This window comes from Salvelinus fontinalis, chromosome 1 (assembly GCF_029448725.1).
Source record: "Salvelinus fontinalis isolate EN_2023a chromosome 1, ASM2944872v1, whole genome shotgun sequence".
In the NCBI taxonomy this organism is placed as follows: domain Eukaryota; kingdom Metazoa; phylum Chordata; class Actinopteri; order Salmoniformes; family Salmonidae; genus Salvelinus; species Salvelinus fontinalis.
The window spans coordinates 5,310,573-5,335,379 of record NC_074665.1 but is presented as its reverse complement, the minus strand read 5'-3'; the positions used below and the strand labels follow the sequence as shown (position 1 = coordinate 5,335,379).

The following is a 24,807-nucleotide window of genomic DNA, read 5'->3' as shown; positions in this document are numbered from 1 at the left end:
AGTGTCCCCTACATAGTGTTCCCTACATAGTGTTCCCTACATAGTGTTCCCTGTATAGTGTTCCCTGCATAGTGTTCCCTACATAGTGTTCCCTACATAGTGTTCCCTGTATAGTGTTCCCTGTATAGTGTTCCCTACATAGTGTTCCCTACATAGTGTTCCCTGTATAGTGTTCCCTACATAGTGTTCCCTACATAGTGTTCCCTGTATAGCGTTCCCTACATAGCGTTCCCTACATAGTGCTCCCTACATAGTGTTCCCTACATAGTGTTCCCTGCATAGTGTTCCCTACTTAGTGTTCCCTGCATAGTGTTCCCTACATAGTGTTCCCTACATAGTGTTCCCTACATAGTGTTCCCTGTATAGTGTTCCCTACTTAGTGTTCCCTACATAGTGTTCCCTATATAGTGTTCCCTACATAGTGTTCCCAGCTTAGTGTTCCCTACATAGTGTTCCCTGTATAGTGTTCCCTACATAGTGTTCCCTACATAGTGTTCACTACATAGTGTTCCCTGTATAGTGTTCCCTACATAGTGTTCCCTACATAGTGTTCCCTGTATAGTGTTCCCTGTATAGTGTTCCCTACATAGTGTTCCCTACATAGTGTTCCATACATAGTGTTCCCTACATAGTGTTCCCTGTATAGTGTTCCCTACATAGTGTTCCCTACATAGTGTTCCCTGTATAGTGTTCCCAACTTAGTGTTCCCTACATAGTGTTCCCAACTTAGTGTTCCCAACTTAGTGTTCCCTACATAGTGTTCTCTATATAGTGTTCCCAACATAGTGTTCCCTACATAGTGTTCCCTACATAGTGTTCCCTGTATAGTGGACTACATAGAGAAGAATAGGGACACCGTTTCTGAGAGTGTCTCAGTGGGAGTTTGGGATATGAAGAAAAAAACATTTCCAGCTCACACACGCGTATTAATACACACTTGTACTTGTGTGAAATAGGACAAATATAAGCACTGACCAAATGCTTCTTATTTGCTGACTGAGCCTAGTCTAGGTCTCTGGGAAATTACCAGCAGTGGATATATAGCTGTGTTGGCAAGAGAAGGGTTGTGGGATTAATTATGCAGGGATCATACATTGTTACACTGTAAGAATTTTGGGATAAAAGCAATGGGTTTCTAAAGGGTTTGATACTGCAGTTAACACGGGTTTACCACTAGATGGCAGTGTCGATCAACTCTATTTGGTAAAGTGGTAAAACTCCCACCGTCTACATATACGTCAATAGCAGGACTGTCCAATCCTGCTCCTGGATGTCCACTTCTGGTTTTCATCGTCTTCTCTCGAATCAGGGCCCTGATTTCAGACCTGGGACACCAGGTGCAATTAACTACCAGGTAGCAACAAAAGCCAGAAGTGTTTCGGGCAATTCAGGACTAGGATTGGGCAGCCCTGACCTATAGGAAACCATGACAGCAACAAAACAAAACATACATATTAACTACAGACACACAGCTCAGTCACCCGTGGATATCCCACAAGACATGCCACCAGAGGTCTCGTCATAGTCCCCAAGTCCACAACAGACTATGGGAGGTGCATAGTACTACATAGAGCCATGACTACATTGAACTCTATTCCACATCAGGTAACTGATGCAAGCAGTAGAATCAGATTTTAAAAAACAGGTAAAAATACACCTTATGGAACAGCAGGGACTGTGAAGAGACACAAACATAGGCACTGACACATGCACACACACACACACACACACACACACACACACACACACACACACACACACACACACACACACACACACACACACACACACACACACACACACACACACACACACACACACACACACACACACACACACACACACACACACACACACACGCACACATGGATTTAGTACTGTAGATATGTGGCAGTGGAGGAGTAGGGACCTGAGGGCAGACAGTCTGTGAATGCAATGTATTGTTTTTGAAATTGTATAACTGCCTCAATTGTACTGGACCCCAGGAAGAGTAGCTGCTGCCTTGGCAGGAACTAATGCGGATCCATAATAAAACCCAGGAAGAGTAGCTGCTGCCTTGGCAGGAACTAATGGGGATCCATAATAAACCCCAGGAAGAGTAGCTGCTGCCTTGGCAGGGAACTAATGGGGATCCATAATAAACCCCAGGAAGAGTAGCTGCTGCCTTGGCAGGGAACTAATGGGGATCCATAATAAACCCCAGGAAGAGTAGCTGCTGCCTTGGTAGGAACTAATGGAGATCCATAATAAACCCCAGGAAGAGTAGCTGCTGCCTTGGCAGGAACTAATGGGGATCCATAATAAACCCCAGGAAGAGTAGCTGCTGCCTTGGCAGGAACTAATGGGGATTCATAATAAACCACAGGAAGAGTAGCTGCTGCCTTGGCAGGAACTAATGGGGACCCATAATAAACCCCAGGAAGAGTAGCTGCTGCCTTGGCAGGAACTAATGGGGATCCATAATAAACCCCAGGAAGAGTAGCTGCTGCATTGGCAGGAACTAATGGGGATCCGTAATAAACCCCAGGAAGAGTAGCTGCTGCCTTGGCAGGAACTAATGGGGATCCATAATAAACCCCAGGAAGAGTAGCTGCTGCATTGGCAGGAACTAATGGGGATCCATAATAAACCCCAGGAAGAGTAGCTGCTGCCTTGACAGGAACTAATGGGGATCCGTAATAAACCACAGGAAGAGTAGCTGCTGCCTTGGCAGGAACTAATGGGGATCCGTAATAAACCCCAGGAAGAGTAGCTCCTGCCTTGGCAGGAACTAATGGGGATCCACAATAAACCCCAGGAAGAGTAGCTGCTGCCTTGGCAGGAACTAATGGGGATCCATAATAAACCCCAGGAAGAGTAGCTGCTGCCTTGGCAGGAACTAATGGGGATTCGTAATAAACCCCAGGAAGAGTAGCTCCTGCCTTGGCAGGAACTAATGGGGATCCGTAATAAACCCCAGGAAGAGCAGCTGCTGCCTTAGCAGGAACTAATGGGGATCCACAATAAACCCCAGGAAGAGTAGCTGCTGCCTTGGCAGGAACTAATGGGGATCCATAATAAACCCCAGGAAGAGTAGCTGCTGCCTTGGCAGGAACTAATGGGGATTCGTAATAAACCCCAGGAAGAGTAGCTCCTGCCTTGGCAGGAACTAATGGGGATCCGTAATAAACCCCAGGAAGAGCAGCTGCTGCCTTAGCAGGAACTAATGGGGATCCATAATAAATCCCAGGAAGAGTAGCTGCTGCCTTGGCAGGAACTAATGGGGATCCATAATAAACCCCAGGAAGAGTAGCTGCTGCCTTGACAGGAACTAATGGGGTTCCATAATAAACCCCAGGAAGGGCAGCTGCTGCCTTGACAGGAACTAATGGGGATCCATAATAAACCACAGGAAGAGTAGCTGCTGCCTTGGCAGGAACTAATGGGGATCCGTAATAAACCCCAGGAAGAGTAGCTGCTGCCTTGGTAGGAACTAATGGGGATCCGTAATAAACCCCAGGAAGAGTAGCTCCTGCCTTGGCAGGAACTAATGGGGATCCATAATAAACCCCAGGAAGAGTAGCTGCTGCCTTGGTAGGAACTAATGGGGATCCGTAATAAACCCCAGGAAGAGTAGCTCCTGCCTTGGCAGGAACTAATGGGGATCCATAATAAACCCCAGGAAGAGTAGCTCCTGCCTTGGCAGGAACTAATGGGGATCCGTAATAAACCCCAGGAAGAGTAGCTGCTGCCTTGGCAGGAACTAATGGGGATCCACAATAAACCCCAGGAAGAGTAGCTGCTGCCTAGGTAGGAACTAATGGGGATCCATAATAAACCCCAGGAAGAGTAGCTGCTGCCTTGGTAGGAACTAATGGGGATCCATAATAAACCCCAGGAAGAGTAGCTGCTGCCTTGACAGGAACTAATGGGGATCCATAATAAACCCCAGGAAGAGTAGCTGCTGCCTTGGCAGGAACTAATGGGGATCCATAATAAACCCCAGGAAGAGTAGCTGCTGCCTTCACAGGAACTAATGAGGATCCGTAATAAACCCCAGGAAGAGTAGCTGCTGTTTTGGCAGGAACTAATGGGGATCCACAATAAACCCCAGGAAGAGTAGCTGCTGCCTTGGCAGGAAATAATACAAATATATGTTACATAATTTAATCAGTTCTACATATATTTCATTATCTGATACTTAAAGTAACAGTGCCAAACACACACAGAGACACACACAGTTTACTACACAGACACAGAGACACACACAGTTTACTACACAGACACACACAGTTTACTACACATACAGAGAGAGACACACAGTTTACTACACACACAGAGACACACACAGTTTACTACACACACAGAGACACACAGTTTACTACACATACAGAGACACACACAGTTTACCACACAGTTTACCACACACACCGTTTACTACACACACACAGACACACACCGTTTACTATACACACAGAGAGAGACACAGTTTACTACACACACAGTTTACTACACACACAGAGACACACAGTTTACAACACACACGGAGAGACACACACAGTTTACTACACACACAGTTTACTACACACACGGAGACACACACAGTTTACCACACACACAGTTTACTACACACACAGAGACACACACAGTTTACTACATACACACAGACACACACAGACACAGACAGACACACACACACACTGTTTACTACACACGCAGAGAGACACACAGTTTACTACACACACAGAGACACACAGTTTACAACACACACAGAGACACACAGTTTACAACACACACAGAGAGACACAGTTTACTACACATACAGAGACACACAGTTTACAACACACACAGAGAGACACACAGTTTACAACACACACAGAGAGACACACACAGTTTACTACACACACAGAGACACACAGACAGAGACAGGCCACCTTCACCCTCGAGTCTAGCCTCTCAGACTAGGTGATGGGCGGGGCTGGAAATGAACACCCGCCATCTGCCATATGCAGATGTAGATTTTGTCATTGGCGGATAAGAATGTCTATTTCACCAGCCACGTTGGCGGGTGGCCACACACAGCATTTGGGAACATTTTTGTTTATTTATCCAAAGACCACATTGTAGACGTTGGTCGAATTAACCTGAAAGACTACTACTAAAAAGTCAGACTTTATTCTGGTTAGTTGCATCGTTTTGTGCAAATGTTATTGGTTGTTGTTTCAATGTTAGTTTGAGTCGCTGCTAGGAAGTCATCGCAGTTAGAGATTCTTCTTCTCCCATCACAGACAAAACACGAGTGTCCGAGTTACCACGGTAACGGCCTGTCCCCTTTAAAAAAAGGACCAGCTGACAATGTTTGTCCCAACTAATGATTGTGTTTGATTGAGCATGGATCGCTCCCCCCCAAAAATAAAAAACGTTGAGTCATTGTTCGTCTGGTTTTATTTCCATGTTTCTATATTTCTACTATATTTACTTCGACCTGATCTGTAATAAATAAACCGTATCACTCAGGATTTTGTGGCAGGCTGGATGATTGTTGATGTTCAGCTGTAGAACAATTTTTATCTGGTTTTTACTATTGTATCTAAATGACTTATTTGAACATACATTGGTTAAATGACGCAGGTGACAAAAAAAATGAAATGAAATTCAGCAATATACCCCACTACTTTGTTCTACACTAAAGGAGGGGTGGGGGTTCTGAGGAGTATTTCTGTATGTAAAAAAATAAGCCCTTTTGTGGGGAAAAAAATGCATTCTGATTGGCGGGGCTTGGCTGCCAAGTGGGTGGGTCTATGCCCTCCCAGGCCCACCCATGGCTGTGCCCCTGCCCAGCCATGTTAAATCCATTGATTGTCTGCTAATTAATTAACTTCAATTGACTGATTTCCTTATATGAACTGTAACTCTGTAAAATCTTTAAAAATGTTGCATGTTGCATTTATATTTTTGTTGAATGTAGTAATATATATATTGTTTTTCAAACAAAAAGCATGCTAATACATTTTATGTTTTAATTATAATAATTATGAAGAAAAAAAATATTTTGACTGGTAAAAATCTGAGTGGCTGGTATATTTTTTTATCTACTTGCCACAGTGGCCAGTGGACCAAAACGTTTACACACCAATTCAATCCAATGGGGCATTGTGAAGCACACATTGTAAACATTACGGCATGTATAATAATTTTAAAAAAAAGTCCCATTGCTGCCATACTAAACTTTAACAAATGGCCACTTCAGTAGTAGAACCATGTGTCAACTGTATTGAATCTCAGCCTGTGTCTCACTCAGACAGTCTAGTGTTGGATGGACAGGGATGAGGAAGAGATATGGTAGTGGAGGGGGGAGGGGAGGGGAGGGGAGAGCCTGAGGCTTCAGCTCAGTCAGAGCCCTGGGCCCTGCGAGGAGAGGTCTGCTGTGAGGCTGCTCTGAGGCCCTGAGGGCATCCCCCCTTAATTAACTGGTTCTGCTTGTACCAATCAGGGCATATTACAGACAGAGGGTTTACAGCAGACGTCAGATAAGCTCCTCTGTCTTGTCGACTATACTGAGAGGGAGATGATGAATGAGTCCTGAAAGGTACCCTGTTCCCTACAGAGCCCTGGCCAAAACCATAGGTAACAAAGTCCCAATTTCAACCATGTTTCTACCCAACAACATCACACAGCCAAACAAAAAATACATTGGACACCTCGGGAGAGGATAGCACCATTTTCTCTAAGAGAGAGAAGGTGTCTACAGTAAACCAGAATATAAGCCCAACACGCAACAATTTCAAAGATTTTACTACAGTTCATATAAGGAAATCAGTCATTTGAAATAAATAAATTAGGCCCCAATCCATGGATTTCACATGACTGGGCAGGGGTGCAGCCATGGGTGGGCCTGGGAGGGCAAAGGCCCAGCCACTGGGGAGCCAGGCCCAGCCAATCAGAATGAGTTTTCCCCCACAAAACAGAGCGAGATGTTTTGAGCAGAGAGATGTGTCGCGTTTTGAGCAGAGAGATGTGTTGCGTTTTGAAGCAGAGAAATGTGTTGCGTTTTGAAGCAGAGAGATGTGTCGCGTTTTGAGCCGAGAGATGTGTTGCGTTTTGAAGCAGAGAGATGTGTTGTGTTTTGAAGCAGAGAGATGTGTTGTGTTTTGAAGCAGAGAGATGTGTTGTGTTTTGAAGCAGAGAGATGTGTCGCGTTTTGAGCCGAGAGATGTGTTGCGTTTTGAAGCAGAGAGATGTGTTGCGTTTTGAAGCAGAGAGATGTGTCGCGTTTTGAGCCGAGAGATGTGTTGCGTTTTGAAGCAGAGAGATGTGTTGTGTTTTGAAGCAGAGAGATGTGTCGTGTTTTGAAGCAGAGAGATGTGTTGCGTTTTGAAGCAGAGAGATGTGTTGCGTTTTGAAGCAGAGAGATGTGTTGCGGTTTGAAGCAGAGAGATGTGTTGCGGTTTGAAGCAGAGAGATGTGTTGCGTTTTGAAGCAGAGAGATGTGTCGTGTTTTGAAGCAGAGATGTGTTGCGTTTTGAAGCAGAGAGATGTGTCGTGTTTTGAAGCAGAGATGTGTTGCGTTTTGAAGCAGAGAGATGTGTCGTGTTTTGAGCAGAGAGATGTGTCGTGTTTTGAGCAGAGAGATGTGTTGCGTTTTGAGCAGAGAGATGTGTTGCGTTTTGAAGCAGAGAGATGTGTTGCGTTTTGAAGCAGAGAGATGTGTTGCGTTTTGAAGCAGGGAGATGTGTCGTGTTTTGAAGCAGAGATGTGTCGCGTTTTGAAGCAGAGAGATGTGTTGCGTTTTAAAGCAGAGAGATGTGTTGTGTTTTGAAGCAGAGAGATGTGTCGCGTTTTGAAGCAGAGAGATGTGTTGCGTTTTGAAGCAGAGAGATGTGTTGCGTTTTAAAGCAGAGAGATGTGTTGTGTTCTGAAGCAGAGAGATGTGTTGTGTTCTGAAGCAGAGAGATGTGTTGTGTTTTGAAGCAGAGAGATGTGTCACGGTTTGAAGCAGAGAGATGTGTCGCGTTTTGAAGCAGAGAGATGTGTCGTGTTTTGAGCAGAGAGATGTGTCGTGTTTTGAAGCAGAGAGATGTGTTGCGTTTTGAAGCAGAGAGATGTGTCGTGTTTTGAAGCAGAGAGATGTGTCGTGTTTTGAAGCAGAGAGATGTGTCGCGTTTTGAAGCAGAGAGATGTGTCGCGTTTTGAAGCAGAGAGATGTGTCGCGTTTTGAAGCAGAGAGATGTGTCGCGTTTTGAAGCAGAGAGATGTGTTGTGTTTTGAAGCAGAGAGATGTGTCGTGTTTTGAAGCAGAGAGATGTGTCGCGTTTTGAAGCAGAGAGATGTGTCGCGTTTTGAAGCAGAGAGATGTGTCGCGGTTTGAAGCAGAGAGATGTGTTGCGTTTTGAGCAGAGAGATGTGTTGCGTTTTGAGCAGAGAGATGTTGCGTTTTGAAGCAGAGAGATGTGTTGTGTTTTGAAGCAGAGAGATGTGTCGTGTTTTGAAGCAGAGAGATGTGTCGTGTTTTGAAGCAGAGAGATGTGTCGCGTTTTGAAGCAGAGAGATGTGTCGTGTTTTGAAGCAGAGAGATGTGTTGCGTTTTGAAGCAGAGAGATGTGTCGTGTTTTGAAGCAGAGAGATGTGTCGTGTTTTGAGCAGAGAGATGTGTCGTGTTTTGAGCAGAGAGATGTGTTGTGTTTTGAGCAGAGAGATGTGTCGCGTTTTGAAGCAGAGAGATGTGTCGCGTTTTGAAGCAGAGAGATGTGTCGCGTTTTGAAGCAGAGAGATGTGTCGCGTTTTGAAGCAGAGAGATGTGTCGTGTTTTGAAGCAGAGAGATGTGTTGTGTTTTGAAGCAGAGAGATGTGTCGTGTTTTGAAGCAGAGAGATGTGTTGCGTTTTGAAGCAGAGAGATGTGTCGTGTTTTGAAGCAGAGAGATGTGTCGTGTTTTGAAGCAGAGAGATGTGTCGTGTTTTGAAGCAGAGAGATGTGTTGCGTTTTGAAGCAGAGAGATGTGTCTACTTACTGTTGTGCTTAAACACCCAGATGGTTGCCCCTGACAACCTGGCCCCCAAGATCAGCGAGGTGTGGTTCAGCTCATCACTCAGAATCAGACAGCCCTGGAAACAAGAACAGGCAACACAGGGATAGATTAGGTGTAGTCTGTTGTCCCAGGTCTGTTGGTGCTGTATAGATTAGGTGTAGTCTGTTGTCCCAGGTCTGTTGGTGCTGTATAGATTAGGTGTAGTCTGTTGTCCCAGGTCTGTTGGTGCTGTATAGATTAGGTGTAGTCTGTTGGTGCTGTATAGATTAGGTGTAGTCTGTTGGTGCTGTATAGATTAGGTGTAGTCTGTTGTCCCAGGTCTGTTGGTGCTGTATAGATTAGGTGTAGTCTGTTGTCCCAGGTCTGTTGGTGCTGTATAGATTAGGTGTAGTCTGTTGTCCCAGGTCTGTTGGTGCTGTATAGATTAGGTGTAGTCTGTTGTCCCAGGTCTGTTGGTGCTGTATAGATTAGGTGTAGTCTGTTGGTGCTGTATAGATTAGGTGTAGTCTGTTGGTGCTGTATAGATTAGGTGTAGTCTGTTGTCCCAGGTCTGTTGGTGCTGTATAGATTAGGTGTAGTCTGTTGTCCCAGGTCTGTTGGTGCTGTATAGATTAGGTGTAGTCTGTTGTCCCAGGTCTGTTGGTGCTGTATAGATTAGGTGTAGTCTGTTGTCCCAGGTCTGTTGGTGCTGTATAGATTAGGTGTAGTCTGTTGTCCCAGGTCTGTTGGTGCTGTATAGATTAGGTGTAGTCTGTTGGTGCTGTATAGATTAGGTGTAGTCTGTTGTCCCAGGTCTGTTGGTGCTGTATAGATTAGGTGTAGTCTGGTGGTGCAGTATAGATTAGGTGTAGTCTGTTGGTGCTGTATAGATTAGGTGTAGTCTGTTGGTGCTGTATAGATTAGGTGTAGTCTGTTGGTGCTGTATAGATTAGGTGTAGTCTGTTGTCCCAGGTCTGTTGGTGCTGTATAGATTAGGTGTAGTCTGTTGGTGCATTATAGATTAGGTGTAGTCTGTTGGTGCTGTATAGATTAGGTGTAGTCGCTTGGTGCTGTATAGATTAGGTGTAGTCTGTTGGTGCTGTATTGATTAGGTGTAGTCTGTTGTCCCAGGTCTGTTGGTGCTGTATAGATTAGGTGTAGTCTGTTGGTGCTGTATAGATTAGGTGTAGTCTGTTGGTGCTGTATAGATTAGGTGTAGTCTGTTGGTGCTGTTTTGATTAGGTGTAGTCTGTTGGTGCTGTATAGATTAGGTGTAGTCTGTTGGTGCGGTATAGATTTTTTCTGATATTGTTCACATGTTGTGGAAGCCATCTGATGTGTTTCCAGCTCTGGGAATCAATAATTCACGTATAACTTGTCAATGAAAGATGAAAAATAAGATTTTTTTTAAACGGTTATTTTGTGTGTGCTTGATCTTGTGTATTCTGAACTATGTCCCTCCTATCTATCTTCTGATCATTCCCTCATAATCTCCCAGATGTCTTCTTTCCAAATATACCAAGTTTTTGCATGTCAGAATCATGTAATTATACATGAATAGCCGTTACTTTCGGGATATGTCTATTTAGGAAATCTACATTTTAACTAGGGTCCATCGTCCTTTATAAAAAATGTGTTGTTTGAACCCTGGATGCTGATTGGTTGACAGCAGGGAGTTATTCACCACAATCCCGGGGTAAATTCCATTTGATTTATCAACACGCATTCACTGTCCCATAGCCCAGCCAGGCAATTTATAAACCGAATCTCCCCTAAGCATTTACACAGTATTTCCCCATGCTCCTTCCCGAGCATTGGTTTGCAACAGTTGGGGTTTGTCTAAACGTTACGGTCTGCCTCTCCGACCTGTGCAACCTGTTTATTTGTTTGTAATCTCTCCACCGTACCACGTGCATATGAACGTTAACGAGTGACAGCTTCTCTGAGCAAGGCAAAATTCATTTATCAGGATCATTATAATAGGATATGGTCACGCCCTGGCCTTAGTTATCTTTGTTTTCTTTATTATTTTAGTTAGGTCAGGGTGTGACATGGGGGATGTTTGTGGGTTTTTGTCTCGTCTAGGGTGTTTGTATTGTCTAGGGGTTTTTTGTAGAGTTCATGGGGTTGTGTTCAGTCTAGGTGTTTATGTAAATCTATGGTTGCCTGGAATGGTTCTCAATTAGAGACAGCTGTCTATCGTTGTCTTTGATTGGGAGCCATATTTAGGCAGCCATAGTCATTAGGTAGTTTGTTGGTGATTGTCTATGTGTAAGTTGCCAGTGTCTGCACTTATTGTTTGTATAGCGTCACGTTTGTTGTTTTGATTAGTTTGTATAGTGTTCGTTTCGTTTTCGTCTTCATTAAAGAAGAATGTATTGTTATCACGCTGCGCCTTGGTCCTCCTCACTTAAATGTTGCGACGAACGTGACAGATATATCCAAGGAAATGGCAATAGAAAATAAGGGGGAAAAACAAGGGAAAATACACAGTTTGCGGTCATTTCATCTGCTTCATGTGATTGTGTGTTAGCTTTAGCAAAGGGAGAAGTAGCCTAGCTAGCCTCGATAGCTATCCTATGGACTCGCTAATCATCTGGTTGTTGCCTATTTATAAATTATTTATAAAAATAATTAATTCTTATTGCTCGTCATCATTTTACCTCTGCTAGCTAGCTACACGTCGGTGATTTGTTTAGCATAGCAACTACAGACCAGCCTGTTTAGCATAGCAACTACCGACCAGCCTGTTTGGCATAGCAACTACCGACCAGCCTGTTTGGCATAGCAACTACCGACCAGCCTGTTTGGCATAGCAACTACCGACCAGCCTGTTTGGCATAGCAACTACCGACCAGCCTGTTTGGCATAGCAACTACCGACCAGCCTGTTTGGCATAGCAACTACCGACCAGCCTGTTTGGCTAGCAACTACCGACCAGCCTGTTTGGCTAGCAACTACAGACCAGCCCGTTTGGCATAGCAACTTCAGAAATAACAACTGGCTTTTGCCCAAACGATATAATCTGGTGGAAGGATGAAATAAAACTAATTTACTCAGTAAAATAACATTAATGAAAACCAGTTGTTAATCTTTTTTTTATATGTTGGCAGCCATTTTATAAAAGCAGTAACGCCATCGAATCCGGATTTATCGTGACAGACACCCTGCTTAGTTTCGCCTCAGGCCTAAGAACAGCCCTTAAATCGGGAGTTATTCACACGATAGTTCCCGGGTTCTCATGCCTTATTGATTAAACATTAGTCTGTCTGTCTCAACTTGGGCTTTAGATGAATGTGTCTCAGTGGCAGCCAGGGATAGATAGGTAGGTCAGAGAGGCTTCCATGGCTTGTCCCGGGGGACCAGTTCAGTAGGCCTGTCCCTGGTACAACAGCTGCCACTCTAGTTTGGTGACCAGACCTAGTTCGGTGCTGATGGGTCCTGTGGTCAGACCTGTTTAGCCTGGTGCTACTGGGTACTGTAGTCAGACCTGTCTAGCCTGGTGCTGCTGGGTACTGTAGTCAGACCTGTCTAGCCTGGTGCTGCTGGGTACTGTAGTCAGACCTGTCTAGTTTGGTGATGATGGGTTCTGTAGTCAGACCTGTCTAGCCTGGTTCTGCTGGGTACTGTAGTCAGACCTGTCTAGTTCGGTGCTGATGGGTACTGTGGTCAGACCTGTTTAGCCTGGTGCTGATGGGTACTGTAGTCAGACCTGTCTAGTTTGGTGCTGATGGGTACTGTAGTCAGACCTGTCTAGCCTGGTGTTGCTGGGTACTGTAGTCAGACCTGTCTAGCTTGGTGATGATGGGTACTGTAGTCAGACCTGTCTAGCCTGGTGCTGCTGGGTACTGTAGTCAGACCTGTCTAGCCTGGTGCTGCTGGGTACTGTAGTCAGACCTGTCTAGCCTGGTGTTGCTGGGTACTGTAGTCAGACCTGTCTAGCCTGGTGTTGCTGGGTACTGTAGTCAGACCTGTCTAGTTTGGTGATGATGGGTACTGTAGTCAGACCTGTCTAGCCTGGTTCTGCTGTGTACTGTAGTCAGACCTGTCTAGTTTGGTGATGATGGGTACTGTAGTCAGACCTGTCTAGCCTGGTTCTGCTGTGTACTGTAGTCAGACCTGTCTAGTTCGGTGCTGATGGGTACTGTAGTCAGACCTGTCTAGCCTGGTTCTGATGGGTACTGTAGTCAGACCTGTCTAGCCTGGTGATGATGGGTACTGTAGTCAGACCTATCTAGCCTGTTTCTGCTGGGTACTGTAGTCAGACCTGTCTAGTTTGGTGATGATGGGTACTGTAGTCAGACCTGTCTAGCCTGGTGTTGCTGGATAGAGACCTAGCCTGGTAATATAGACAGTCCCTGTGGACAGAGACCTAGCCTGGTAATATAGACAGTCCCTGTGGACAGAGACCTAGCCTGGTAATATAGACAGTCCCTGTGGACAGAGACCTAGCCTGGTAATATAGACAGTCCCTGTGGACAGAGACCTAGCCTGGTAATATAGACAGTCCCTGTGGACAGAGACCTAGCCTGGTAATATAGACAGTCCCTGTGGACAGAGACCTAGCCTGGTAATATAGACAGTCCCTGTGGACAGAGACCTAGCCTGGTAATATAGCCAGTCCCTGTGGACAGAGACCTAGCCTGGTGATGTAGACAGTCCCTGCAGGGGGAAGCCATGGCCGTCTATGCCTGCCTCCCAGGGCTACTCAACCATTTGAGATGCATAAACCAGCCCGATGACCTCGTCCTTGTCACTAATACCCCAAACCGTCTCCTCCCATCCAGTCCAATCAGTGACAGCTGTACCGCTACTATTCCCACGGTAACCCCTGGCCATTCCGTGTGAGCTGGGCTGGTGCCACGCAATATCGCCACCAAAAGAAATGCATTTATTAATTAAATACATTAGCTGGGGTTGTGTGTCAGCAGAGCATGGGGTAATCAGGCCCTGGAGTGGTCCCCTGCCCTCCTCCGCTGATCACTGCCTTTGACAGTGTGTGTGTGTGTGTGTGTGTGTGTGTGTGTGTGTGTGTGTGTGTGTGTGTGTGTGTGTGTGTGTGTGTGTGTGTGTGTGTGTGTGTGTGTGTGTGTCCAGACTGCCCTAAGCCTCCCTCTGCCCCTGCCTGCATGCCCCTGGCTACTGTTATGTTTAATTAAGATTTTAATTCATTGGGTTACGGGGGTTATTACTGTACTGTACTGTATGGGGGTTATTACTGTACTGTACGGGGGTTATTACTGTACTGGGGTTATTACTGTAATGACGGGGGTTATTACTGTACTGGGGTTATTACTGTACTGGGGTTATTACTGTACGGGGGTTATTACTGTACTGTACGGGGGTTATTACTGTACTGGGGTTATTACTGTACGGGGGTTATTACTGTACTGTACGGGGGTTATTACTGTACTGTACGGGAGTTATTACTGTACTGTACGGGAGTTATTACTGTACTGTACGGGGGTTATTACTGTACTGTACGGGAGTTATTACTGTACTGTACGGGGGTTATTACTGTACGGGGGTTATTACTGTACTGTACGGGGGTTATTACTGTACTGTACGGGGGTTATTACTGTACTGTACGGGGGTTATTACTGTACTGTACGGGGGTTATTACTGTACGGGGGTTATTACTGTACTGTACGTGGGTTATTACTGTACGGGGGTTATTACTGTACTGTACGGGGGTTATAACTGTACTGTACGAGGGTTATTACTGTACTGTACGGGGGTTATAACTGTACTGTACGGGGGTTATTACTGTACTGTACGGGGGTTATTACTGTACTGTACGGGGGTTATTACTGTACTGTACTGGGGTTATTACTGTACGGGGGTTATTACTGTACGGGGGTTATTACTGTACTGGGGTTATTACTGTAAGGGGGTTATTACTGTACTGGGGTTATTACTGTACTGTACGGGGGTTATTACTGTACTGTACGGGGGTTATTACTGTACTGTACGGGGGTTATTACTGTACTGTACGGGGGTTATTACTGTACGGGGGTTATTACTGTACTGTACGGGGGTTACTACTGTACTGTATGGGAGTTATAACTGTACTGTACGGGGGTTATTACTGTACTGTACGGGGGTTATTACTGTATGGGGTTTATTACTGTACTGTATGGGGTTTATTACTGTACGGGGTTTATTACTGTACTGTACGGGGTATATTACTGTACTGTACGGGGGTTATTACTGTACTGTACGGGGGTTATTACTGTACTGTACGGGGGTTATTACTGTACTGTACGGGGGTTATTACTGTACTGTACGGGGGTTATTAATGTACTGTACGGGGGTTATTACTGTACTGTACGGGGGTTATTAATGTACTGTACGGGGGTTAATGTACGGGGTTTATTACTGTATGGGGTTTATTACTGTACTGTACGGGGTTTATTACTGTACTGTACGGGGGTTATTACTGTACAGGGGTTATTACTGTACGGGGGTTATTACTGTACTGTACGGGGGTTATTAATGTACTGTACGGGGGTTATTACTGTACTGTACGGGGGTTATTACTGTACTGTACTGTACGGGGGTTATTACTGTACTGTACGGGGGTTATTACTGTAATGTACGGGGGTTATTACTGTACTGTACGGGAGTTATTACTGTACTGTATGGGGGTTATTACTGTACTGTACGGGGGTTATTACTGTACTGTACGGGGGTTATTACTGTACTGTACGGGGGTTATTACTGTACTGTACGGGAGTTATTACTGTACTGTACGGGGGTTATTACTGTACTGTACGGGGGTTATTACTGTACTGGGGTTATTACTGTACGGGGGTTATTACTGTACTGTACGGGGGTTATTACTGTACTGTACGAGGGTTAATACTGTACGGAGGTTATTACTGTACTGTACGGGAGTTATTACTGTACTGTACGGGAGTTATTACTGTACTGTACGGGGGTTATTACTGTACTGGGGTTATTACTGTATGGGGGTTATTACTGCACTGTACGGGGGTTATTACTGTACTGTACGGGGGTTATTACTGTACTGTACGGGAGTTATTACTGTACTGTACGGGAGTTATTACTGTACTGTACGGGGGTTATTACTGTACTGTACGGGGGTTATTACTGTACTGTACGGGAGTTATTACTGTACGGGGGTTATTACTGTACTGTACGGGGGTTATTACTGTACTGTACGGGGGTTATTACTGTACGGGGGTTATTACTGTACTGTACGGGGGTTATTACTGTACTGTACGGGGGTTATTACTGTACTGTACGGGGGTTATTACTGTACTGTACGGGGGTTATTACTGTACGGGGGTTATTACTGTACTGTACGTGGGTTATTACTGTACGGGGGTTATTACTGTACTGTACGGGGGTTATAACTGTACTGTACGAGGGTTATTACTGTACTGTACGGGGGTTATAACTGTACTGTACGGGGGTTATTACTGTACTGTACGGGGGTTATTACTGTACTGTACTGGGGTTATTACTGTACGGGGGTTATTACTGTACGGGGGTTATTACTGTACTGGGGTTATTACTGTAAGGGGGTTATTACTGTACTGGGGTTATTACTGTACTGTACGGGGGTTATTACTGTACTGTACGGGGGTTATTACTGTACTGTACGGGGGTTATTACTGTACTGTACGGGGGTTATTACTGTACGGGGGTTATTACTGTACTGTACGGGGGTTACTACTGTACTGTATGGGAGTTATAACTGTACTGTACGGGGGTTATTACTGTACTGTACGGGGGTTATTACTGTATGGGGTTTATTACTGTACTGTATGGGGTTTATTACTGAACGGGGTTTATTACTGTACTGTACGGGGTATATTACTGTACTGTACGGGGGTTATTACTGTACTGTACGGGGGTTATTACTGTACTGTACGGGGGTTATTACTGTACTGTACGGGGGTTATTACTGTACTGTACGGGGGTTATTAATGTACTGTACGGGGGTTAATGTACGGGGTTTATTACTGTATGGGGTTTATTACTGTACTGTACGGGGTTTATTACTGTACTGTACGGGGGTTATTACTGTACAGGGGTTATTACTGTACGGGGGTTATTACTGTACTGTACGGGGGTTATTAATGTACTGTACGGGGGTTATTACTGTACTGTACGGGGGTTATTACTGTACTGTACGGGGGTTATTACTGTACTGTACGGGGGTTATAACTGTACTGTAAGGGGGTTATTACTGTACTGTACGGGGGTTATAACTGTACTGTACGAGGGTTATTACTGTACTGTACGGGGGTTATTACTGTACTGTACGGGGGTTATTACTGTACTGTACGGGGGTTATTACTGTACGGGGGTTATTACTGTACTGTACGGGAGTTATTACTGTACTGTACGGGGGTTATTACCGTACTGTACGGGGGTTATTACTGTACGGGGGTTATTACTGTATGGGGTTTATTACTGTATGGGGTTTATTATTGTACGGGGTTTATTACTGTACGGGTTTATTACTGTACTGTACGGGGTTTATTACTGTACTGTACGGGGGTTATTACTGTACTGTACGGGGGTTATTACTGTACTGTACGGGGGTTATTACTGTACTGTACGGGGGTTATTACTGTACGGGGGTTATTACTGTACTGTACGGGGGTTAATACTGTACGGGGGTTAATGTACGGGGTTTATTACTGTACAGGGGGTTATTACTGTACGGGGGTTATTACTGTACGGGGGTTATTACTGTACTGTACGGGGGTTATTACTGTACTATACGGGGGTTATTACTGTATTGTACGGGGGTTACTACTGTACTGGGGTTATTACTGTACGGGGGTTATTACTGTACGGGGGTTACTACTGTACGGGGGTTATTACTGTACGGGGGTTATTACTGTACGGGGTTTATTACTGTACGGGGGTTATTACTGTACTGTACGGGGGTTATTACTGTACTGTACGGGGGTTATTACTGTACTGTACGGGGGTTATTACTGTACTGTACGGGGGTTATTACTGTACTGTACGGGGGTTATTACTGTACTGTATGGGGGTTATAACTGTACTGTGTGGGGGTTATTACTGTACTGTACGGGGGTTATTACTGTACTGTACGGGGGTTATTACTGTACTGTACGGGGGTTATTACTGTACTGTACGGGGGTTATTACTGTACTGTATGGGGGTTATTACTGTACTGTACGGGGGTTATGACTGTACGGGGGTTATTGCTGTACGGGGGTTATTACTGTACTGTACGGGGGTTATTGCTGTACTGTACGGGGTTTATTACTGTACTGTACGGGGGTTATAACTGTACTGTACGGGGGTTATTACTGTACTGTACGGGGGTTATAACTGTACTGTACGGGGGTTATTACTGTACTGTACGGGGGTTATTACAGTACGGGGGTTATTACTGTACGGGGGTTATTACTGTACTGTACGGGGGTTATTACTGTACTGTACGGGGGTTATTACTGTACTGTACGGGGGTTATTACTGTACTGTACGGGGATTATTACTGTACTGTACGGGGGTTATTACTGTACTGTACGGGGGTTATTACTGTACGGGGGTTATAACTGTACGGGGGTTATTACTGTACTGTACGGGGGTTATTACTGTACTGTACGGGGGTTATTACTGTACGGGGGTTATTACTGTACGGGGGTTATTACTGTACTGTACGGGGGTTATTACTGTACGGGGGTTATTACTGTACTGTACGGGGGTTATTGCTGTACTGTACGGGGGTTATTACTGTACTGTACGGGGGTTATTGCTGTACTGTACTGTACTGGGGTTATTACTGTACTGTACGGGGGTTATTACGTACTGTACTGTTTTTTTTACTGTACGGGAGTTATTACCGTAATGTACGGGGGTTACTGTACTGTACGGGGAGTTATTACTGTACTGTACGGGGGTTATTAATGTACTGCCTACATAGTCTACTACTGTGTACTACTGGACTACTGTAGACCAGGGTCTATAGGGTAGTGGACTACTGTAGACCAGGGTCTATAGGGTAGTGGACTACTGTAGACCAGGGTCTATAGGGTAGTAGACTACTGTAGACCAGGGTCTATAGGGTAGTGGACTACTGTAGACCAGGGTAGTGGATTACTGTAGACCAGGGTCTATAGGGTAGTGGACTACTGTAGACCAGGGTCTATAGGGTAGTGGACTACTGTAGACCAGGGTCTATAGGGTAGTAGACTACTGTAGACCAGGGTCTATAGGGTAGTGGACTACTGTAGACCAGGGTCTATAGGGTAGTGGACTACTGTAGACCAGGGTCTATAGGGTAGTGGACTACTGTTGACCAGGGTCGTGGACTACTGTAGACCAGGGTCTATAGGGTAGTGGACTACTGTAGACCAGGGTCTATAGGGTAGTGGACTACTGTAGACCAGGGTCTATAGGGTAGTAGACTACTGTAGACCAGGGTCTATAGGGTAGTGGACTACTGTAGACCAGGGTCTATAGGGTAGTGGACTACTGTAGACCAGGGTCTATAGGGTAGTGGACTACTGTTGACCAGGGTAGTGGACTACTGTAGACCAGGGTAGTGGACTACTGTAGACCAGGGCCTACAGGGTAGTGGACTACTGTAGACCAGGGTAGTGGACTACTGTAGACCAGGGTCTATAGGGTAGTGGACTACTGTTGACCAGGGTCTATAGGGTAGTAGACTACTGTAGACCAGGGTCTATAGGGTAATGGACTACTGTTGACCAGGGTCTATAGTGTAGTGGACTACTGTAGACCAGGGTAGTGGACTACTGTAGACCAGGGTAGTGGACTACTGTAAACCAGGGTCTATAGGGTAGTGGACTACTGTAGACCAGGGTCTGTAGGGTAGTGGACTACTGTTGACCAGGGTCTATAGGGTATTGGACTACTGTAGACCAGGGTCTATAGGGTAGTGGACTACTGTAGACCAGGGTCTGTAGGGTAGTGGACTACTGTTGACCAGGGTCTATAGGGTAGTGGACTACTGTTGACCAGGGTCTATAGGGTAGTGGACTACTGTAGACCAGGGTAGTGGACTACTGTAGACCAGGGTAGTGGACTACTGTAGACCAGGGTAGTGGACTACTGTTGACCACGGTCTATAGGGTAGTGGACTACTGTAGACCAGGGTAGTGGACTACTGTAGACCAGGGTCTATAGGGTAGTGGACTACTGTAGACCAGGGTCTATAGGGTAGTGGACCATTGTAGACCAGGGTCTATAGGGTAGTGGACTACTGTAGACCAGGGTCTATAGGGTAGTGGACTACTGTAGACCAGGGTCTATAGGGTAGTGGACCACTGTAGACCAGGGTCTATAGGGTAGTGGACTACTGTAGACCAGGGTCTATAGGGTAGTGGACTACTGTAGACCAGGATCTATAGGGTAGTGGACTACTGTAGACCAGGGTAGTGGATTACTGTAGACCAGGGTCTATAGGGTAGTGGACTACTGTAGACCAGGGTCTATAGGGTAGTGGACTACTGTAGACCAGGGTCTATAGGGTAGTAGACTACTGTAGACCAGGGTCTATAGGGTAGTGGACTACTGTAGACCAGGGTCTATAGGGTAGTGGACTACTGTAGACCAGGGTCTATAGGGTAGTGGACTACTGTTGACCAGGGTCGTGGACTACTGTAGACCAGGGTCTATAGGGTAGTGGACTACTGTAGACCAGGGTCTATAGGGTAGTGGACTACTGTAGACCAGGGTCTATAGGGTAGTAGACTACTGTAGACCAGGGTCTATAGGGTAGTGGACTACTGTAGACCAGGGTCTATAGGGTAGTGGACTACTGTAGACCAGGGTCTATAGGGTAGTGGACTACTGTTGACCAGGGTAGTGGACTACTGTAGACCAGGGTAGTGGACTACTGTAGACCAGGGCCTACAGGGTAGTGGACTACTGTAGACCAGGGTAGTGGACTACTGTAGACCAGGGTCTATAGGGTAGTGGACTACTGTTGACCAGGGTCTATAGGGTAGTAGACTACTGTAGACCAGGGTCTATAGGGTAGTGGACTACTGTTGACCAGGGTCTATAGTGTAGTGGACTACTGTAGACCAGGGTAGTGGACTACTGTAGACCAGGGTAGTGGACTACTGTAAACCAGGGTCTATAGGGTAGTGGACTACTGTAGACCAGGGTCTGTAGGGTAGTGGACTACTGTTGACCAGGGTCTATAGGGTATTGGACTACTGTAGACCAGGGTCTATAGGGTAGTGGACTACTGTAGACCAGGGTCTGTAGGGTAGTGGACTACTGTTGACCAGGGTCTATAGGGTAGTGGACTACTGTTGACCAGGGTCTATAGGGTAGTGGACTACTGTAGACCAGGGTAGTGGACTACTGTAGACCAGGGTAGTGGACTACTGTAGACCAGGGTAGTGGACTACTGTTGACCAGGGTCTATAGGGTAGTGGACTACTGTAGACCAGGGTAGTGGACTACTGTAGACCAGGGTCTATAGGGTAGTGGACTACTGTAGACCAGGGTCTATAGGGTAGTGGACCATTGTAGACCAGGGTCTATAGGGTAGTGGACTACTGTAGACCAGGGTCTATAGGGTAGTGGACTACTGTAGACCAGGGTCTATAGGGTAGTGGACCACTGTAGACCAGGGTCTATAGGGTAGTGGACTACTGTAGACCAGGGTCTATAGGGTAGTGGACTACTGTAGACCAGGATCTATAGGGTAGTGGACTACTGTAGACCAGGGTAGTGGACTACTGTAGACCAGGGTCTATAGGGTAGTGGACTACTGTTGACCAGGGTCTATAGGGTAGTGGACTACTGTAGACCAGGGTAGTGGACTACTGTAGACCAGGGTCTATAGGGTAGTGGACTACTGTTGACCAGGGTCTATAGGGTAGTGGACTACTGATGACCAGGGTCTATAGGGTAGTGGACTACTGTAGACCAGGGTAGTGGACTACTGTAGACCAGGGTAGTGGCCTACTGTTGACCAGGGTCTATAGGGTAGTGGACTACTGTTGACCAGGGTCTATAGGGTAGTGGACTACTGTTGACCAGGGTCTATAGGGTAGTGGACTACTGTTGACCAGGGTCTATAGATGTTAAGTTTAGTTGAGTTTTTATAATGTGGATGGAATTGTATTTCCATTTATAAAAATAATAAGTAAATAAATAAAAATCTGTCATTCTGATCAGGCCATGTATAAAGTTCATCTGGTTCAAACTAAATGACACAGAGCTCTCGGTGTAGCCTGGGTGTAGCCTGGGTGTAGCCTGGGTGTAGCCTGGGATAATTAGCTGTGTTAGAGGGGTGAAGATAACGATTTGGTTGGGCCACCAGTCAGGTATTAACTCTGCTGAAAGGACAAGAGTAGGACAGATGGAGTACCACTACCGGACACACATCAGCAGAACAGTCTGACTAGAGGGAAACCTGTTGGCCAGTGGAGACTAGAGGGTAACCTGTTGGCCAGTGGAGACTAGAGGGTAGCCTGTTGGCCAGTGGAGACTAGAGGGTAGCCTGTTGGCCAGATAGCCAGTGGAGACTAGAGGGTAGCCTGTTGGCCAGTGGAGACTAGAGTGTAGCCTGTTGGCCAGTGGAGACTAGAGGGTAGCCTGTTGGCCAGATAGCCAGTGGAGACTAGAGGGTAGCCTGTTGGCCAGTGGAGACTAGAGGGTAGCCTGTTGGCCAGTGGAGACTAGAGGGTAGCCTGTTGGCCAGTGGAGACTAGAGGGTAGCCTGTTGGCCAGAGGAGACTAGAGGGTAGCCTGTTGGCCAGTGGAGACTAGAGTGTAGCCTGTTGGCCAGATAGCCAGTGGAGACTAGAGTGTAGCCTGTTGGCCAGATAGCCAGTGGAGACTAGAGTGAAACCTGTTGGCCAGTGGAGACTAGAGGGTAGCCTGTTGGCCAGTGGAGACTAGAGGGTAGCCTGTTGGCCAGTGGAGACTAGAGGGTAGCCTGTTGGCCAGTGGAGACTAGAGGGTGGCCTGTTGGCCAGTGGAGACTAGAGGGTAGCCTGTTGGCCAGTGGAGACTAGAGGGTAGCCTGTTGGCCAGAGGAGACTAGAGGGTAGCCTGTTGGCCAGTGGAGACTAGAGGGTAGCCTGTTGGCCAGTGGAGACTAGAGGGTAGCCTGTTGGCCAGTGGAGACTAGAGGGTAGCCTGTTGGCCAGTGGAGACTAGAGTGTAGCCTGTTGGCCAGTGGAGACTAGAGGGTAGCCTGTTGGCCTGATAGCCAGTGGAGACTAGAGGGTAGCCTGTTGGCCAGAGGAGACTAGAGGGTAACCTGTTGGCCAGATAGCCAGTGGAGACTAGAGTGTAGCCTGTTGGCCAGATAGCCAGTGGAGACTAGAGTGAAACCTGTTGGCCAGTGGAGACTAGAGGGTAGCCTGTTGGCCAGTGGAGACTAGAGGGTAGCCTGTTGGCCAGTGGAGACTAGAGGGTAGCCTGTTGGCCAGTGGAGACTAGAGGGTGGCCTGTTGGCCAGTGGAGACTAGAGGGTGGCCTGTTGGCCAGTGGAGACTAGAGGGAAGCCTGTTGGCCAGTGGAGACTAGAGGGTGGCCTGTTGGCCAGTGGAGACTAGAGGGCGGCCTGTTGGCCAGTGGAGACTAGAGGGTGGCCTGTTGGTCAGTGGAGACTAGAGTGTAGCCTGTTGGCCAGTGGAGACTAGAGGGTGGCCTGTTGGCCAGTGGAGACTAGAGTGTAGCCTGTTGGCCAGATAGCCAGTGGAGACTAGAGTGTAGCCTGTTGGCCAGATAGCCAGTGGAGACTAGAGAGTAGCCTGTTGGCCAGTGGAGACTAGAGTGTAGCCTGTTGGCCAGATAGCCAGTGGAGACTAGAGTGTAGCCTGTTGGCCAGTGGAGACTAGAGGGTGGCCTGTTGGCCAGTGGAGACTAGAGGGTGGCCTGTTGGCCAGTGGAGACTAGAGGGTGGCCTGTTGGCCAGTGGAGACTAGAGGGTGGCCTGTTGGCCAGATAGCCAGTGGAGACTAGAGTGTAGCCTGTTGGCCAGATAGCCAGTGGAGACTAGAGGGTAGCCTGTTGGCCAGTGGAGACTAGAGGGTAGCCTGTTGGCCAGTGGAGACTAGAGGGTAGCCTGTTGGCCAGTGGAGACTAGAGTGTAACCTGTTGGCCAGATAGCCAGTGGAGACTAGAGTGTAGCCTGTTGGCCAGATAGCCAGTGGAGACTAGAGTGTAGCCTGTTGGCCAGTGGAGACTAGAGGGTAGCCTGTTGGCCAGTGGAGACTAGAGGGTAGCCTGTTGGCCAGTGGAGACTAGAGGGTAGCCTGTTGGCCAGTGGAGACTAGAGGGTAGCCTGTTGGCCAGTGGAGACTAGAGTGTAGCCTGTTGGCCAGATAGCCAGTGGAGACTAGAGTGTAGCCTGTTGGCCAGATAGCCAGTGGATACTAGAGTGTAGCCTGTTGGCCAGATAGCCTGTGGAGACTAGAGTGTAGCCTGTTGGCCAGTGGAGACTAGAGGGTGGCCTGTTGGCCAGTGGAGACTAGAGGGTGGCCTGTTGGCCAGTGGAGACTAGAGTGTAGCCTGTTGGCCAGATAGCCAGTGGAGACTAGAGGGTGGCCTGTTGGCCAGTGGAGACTAGAGGGTGGCCTGTTGGCCAGTGGAGACTAGAGAGTAGCCTGTTGGCCAGTGGAGACTAGAGGGTGGCCTGTTGGCCAGTGGAGACTAGAGTGTAGCCTGTTGGCCAGATAGCCAGTGGAGACTAGAGGGTGGCCTGTTGGCCAGTGGAGACTAGAGGGTGGCCTGTTGGCCAGTGGAGACTAGAGGGTGGCCTGTTGGCCAGTGGAGACTAGAGGGTGGCCTGTTGGCCAGTGGAGACTAGAGGGT

The 24,807-nt window shown here is 46.9% G+C and overlaps 1 protein-coding gene across 1 annotated transcript in view; it reads right to left on the bottom strand.

Annotated features, from left to right (window-relative positions):
• Positions 1-24,807, bottom strand: part of sptlc3 (serine palmitoyltransferase, long chain base subunit 3) — a 121,772-nt gene that overhangs the window by 34,104 nt on the left and 62,861 nt on the right. The window contains exon 6 of the mRNA XM_055940894.1: positions 8,989-9,082. Coding sequence (XP_055796869.1) covers positions 8,989-9,082 — 94 coding nt within the window. The remainder of the gene's footprint in view (positions 1-8,988; positions 9,083-24,807) is intronic.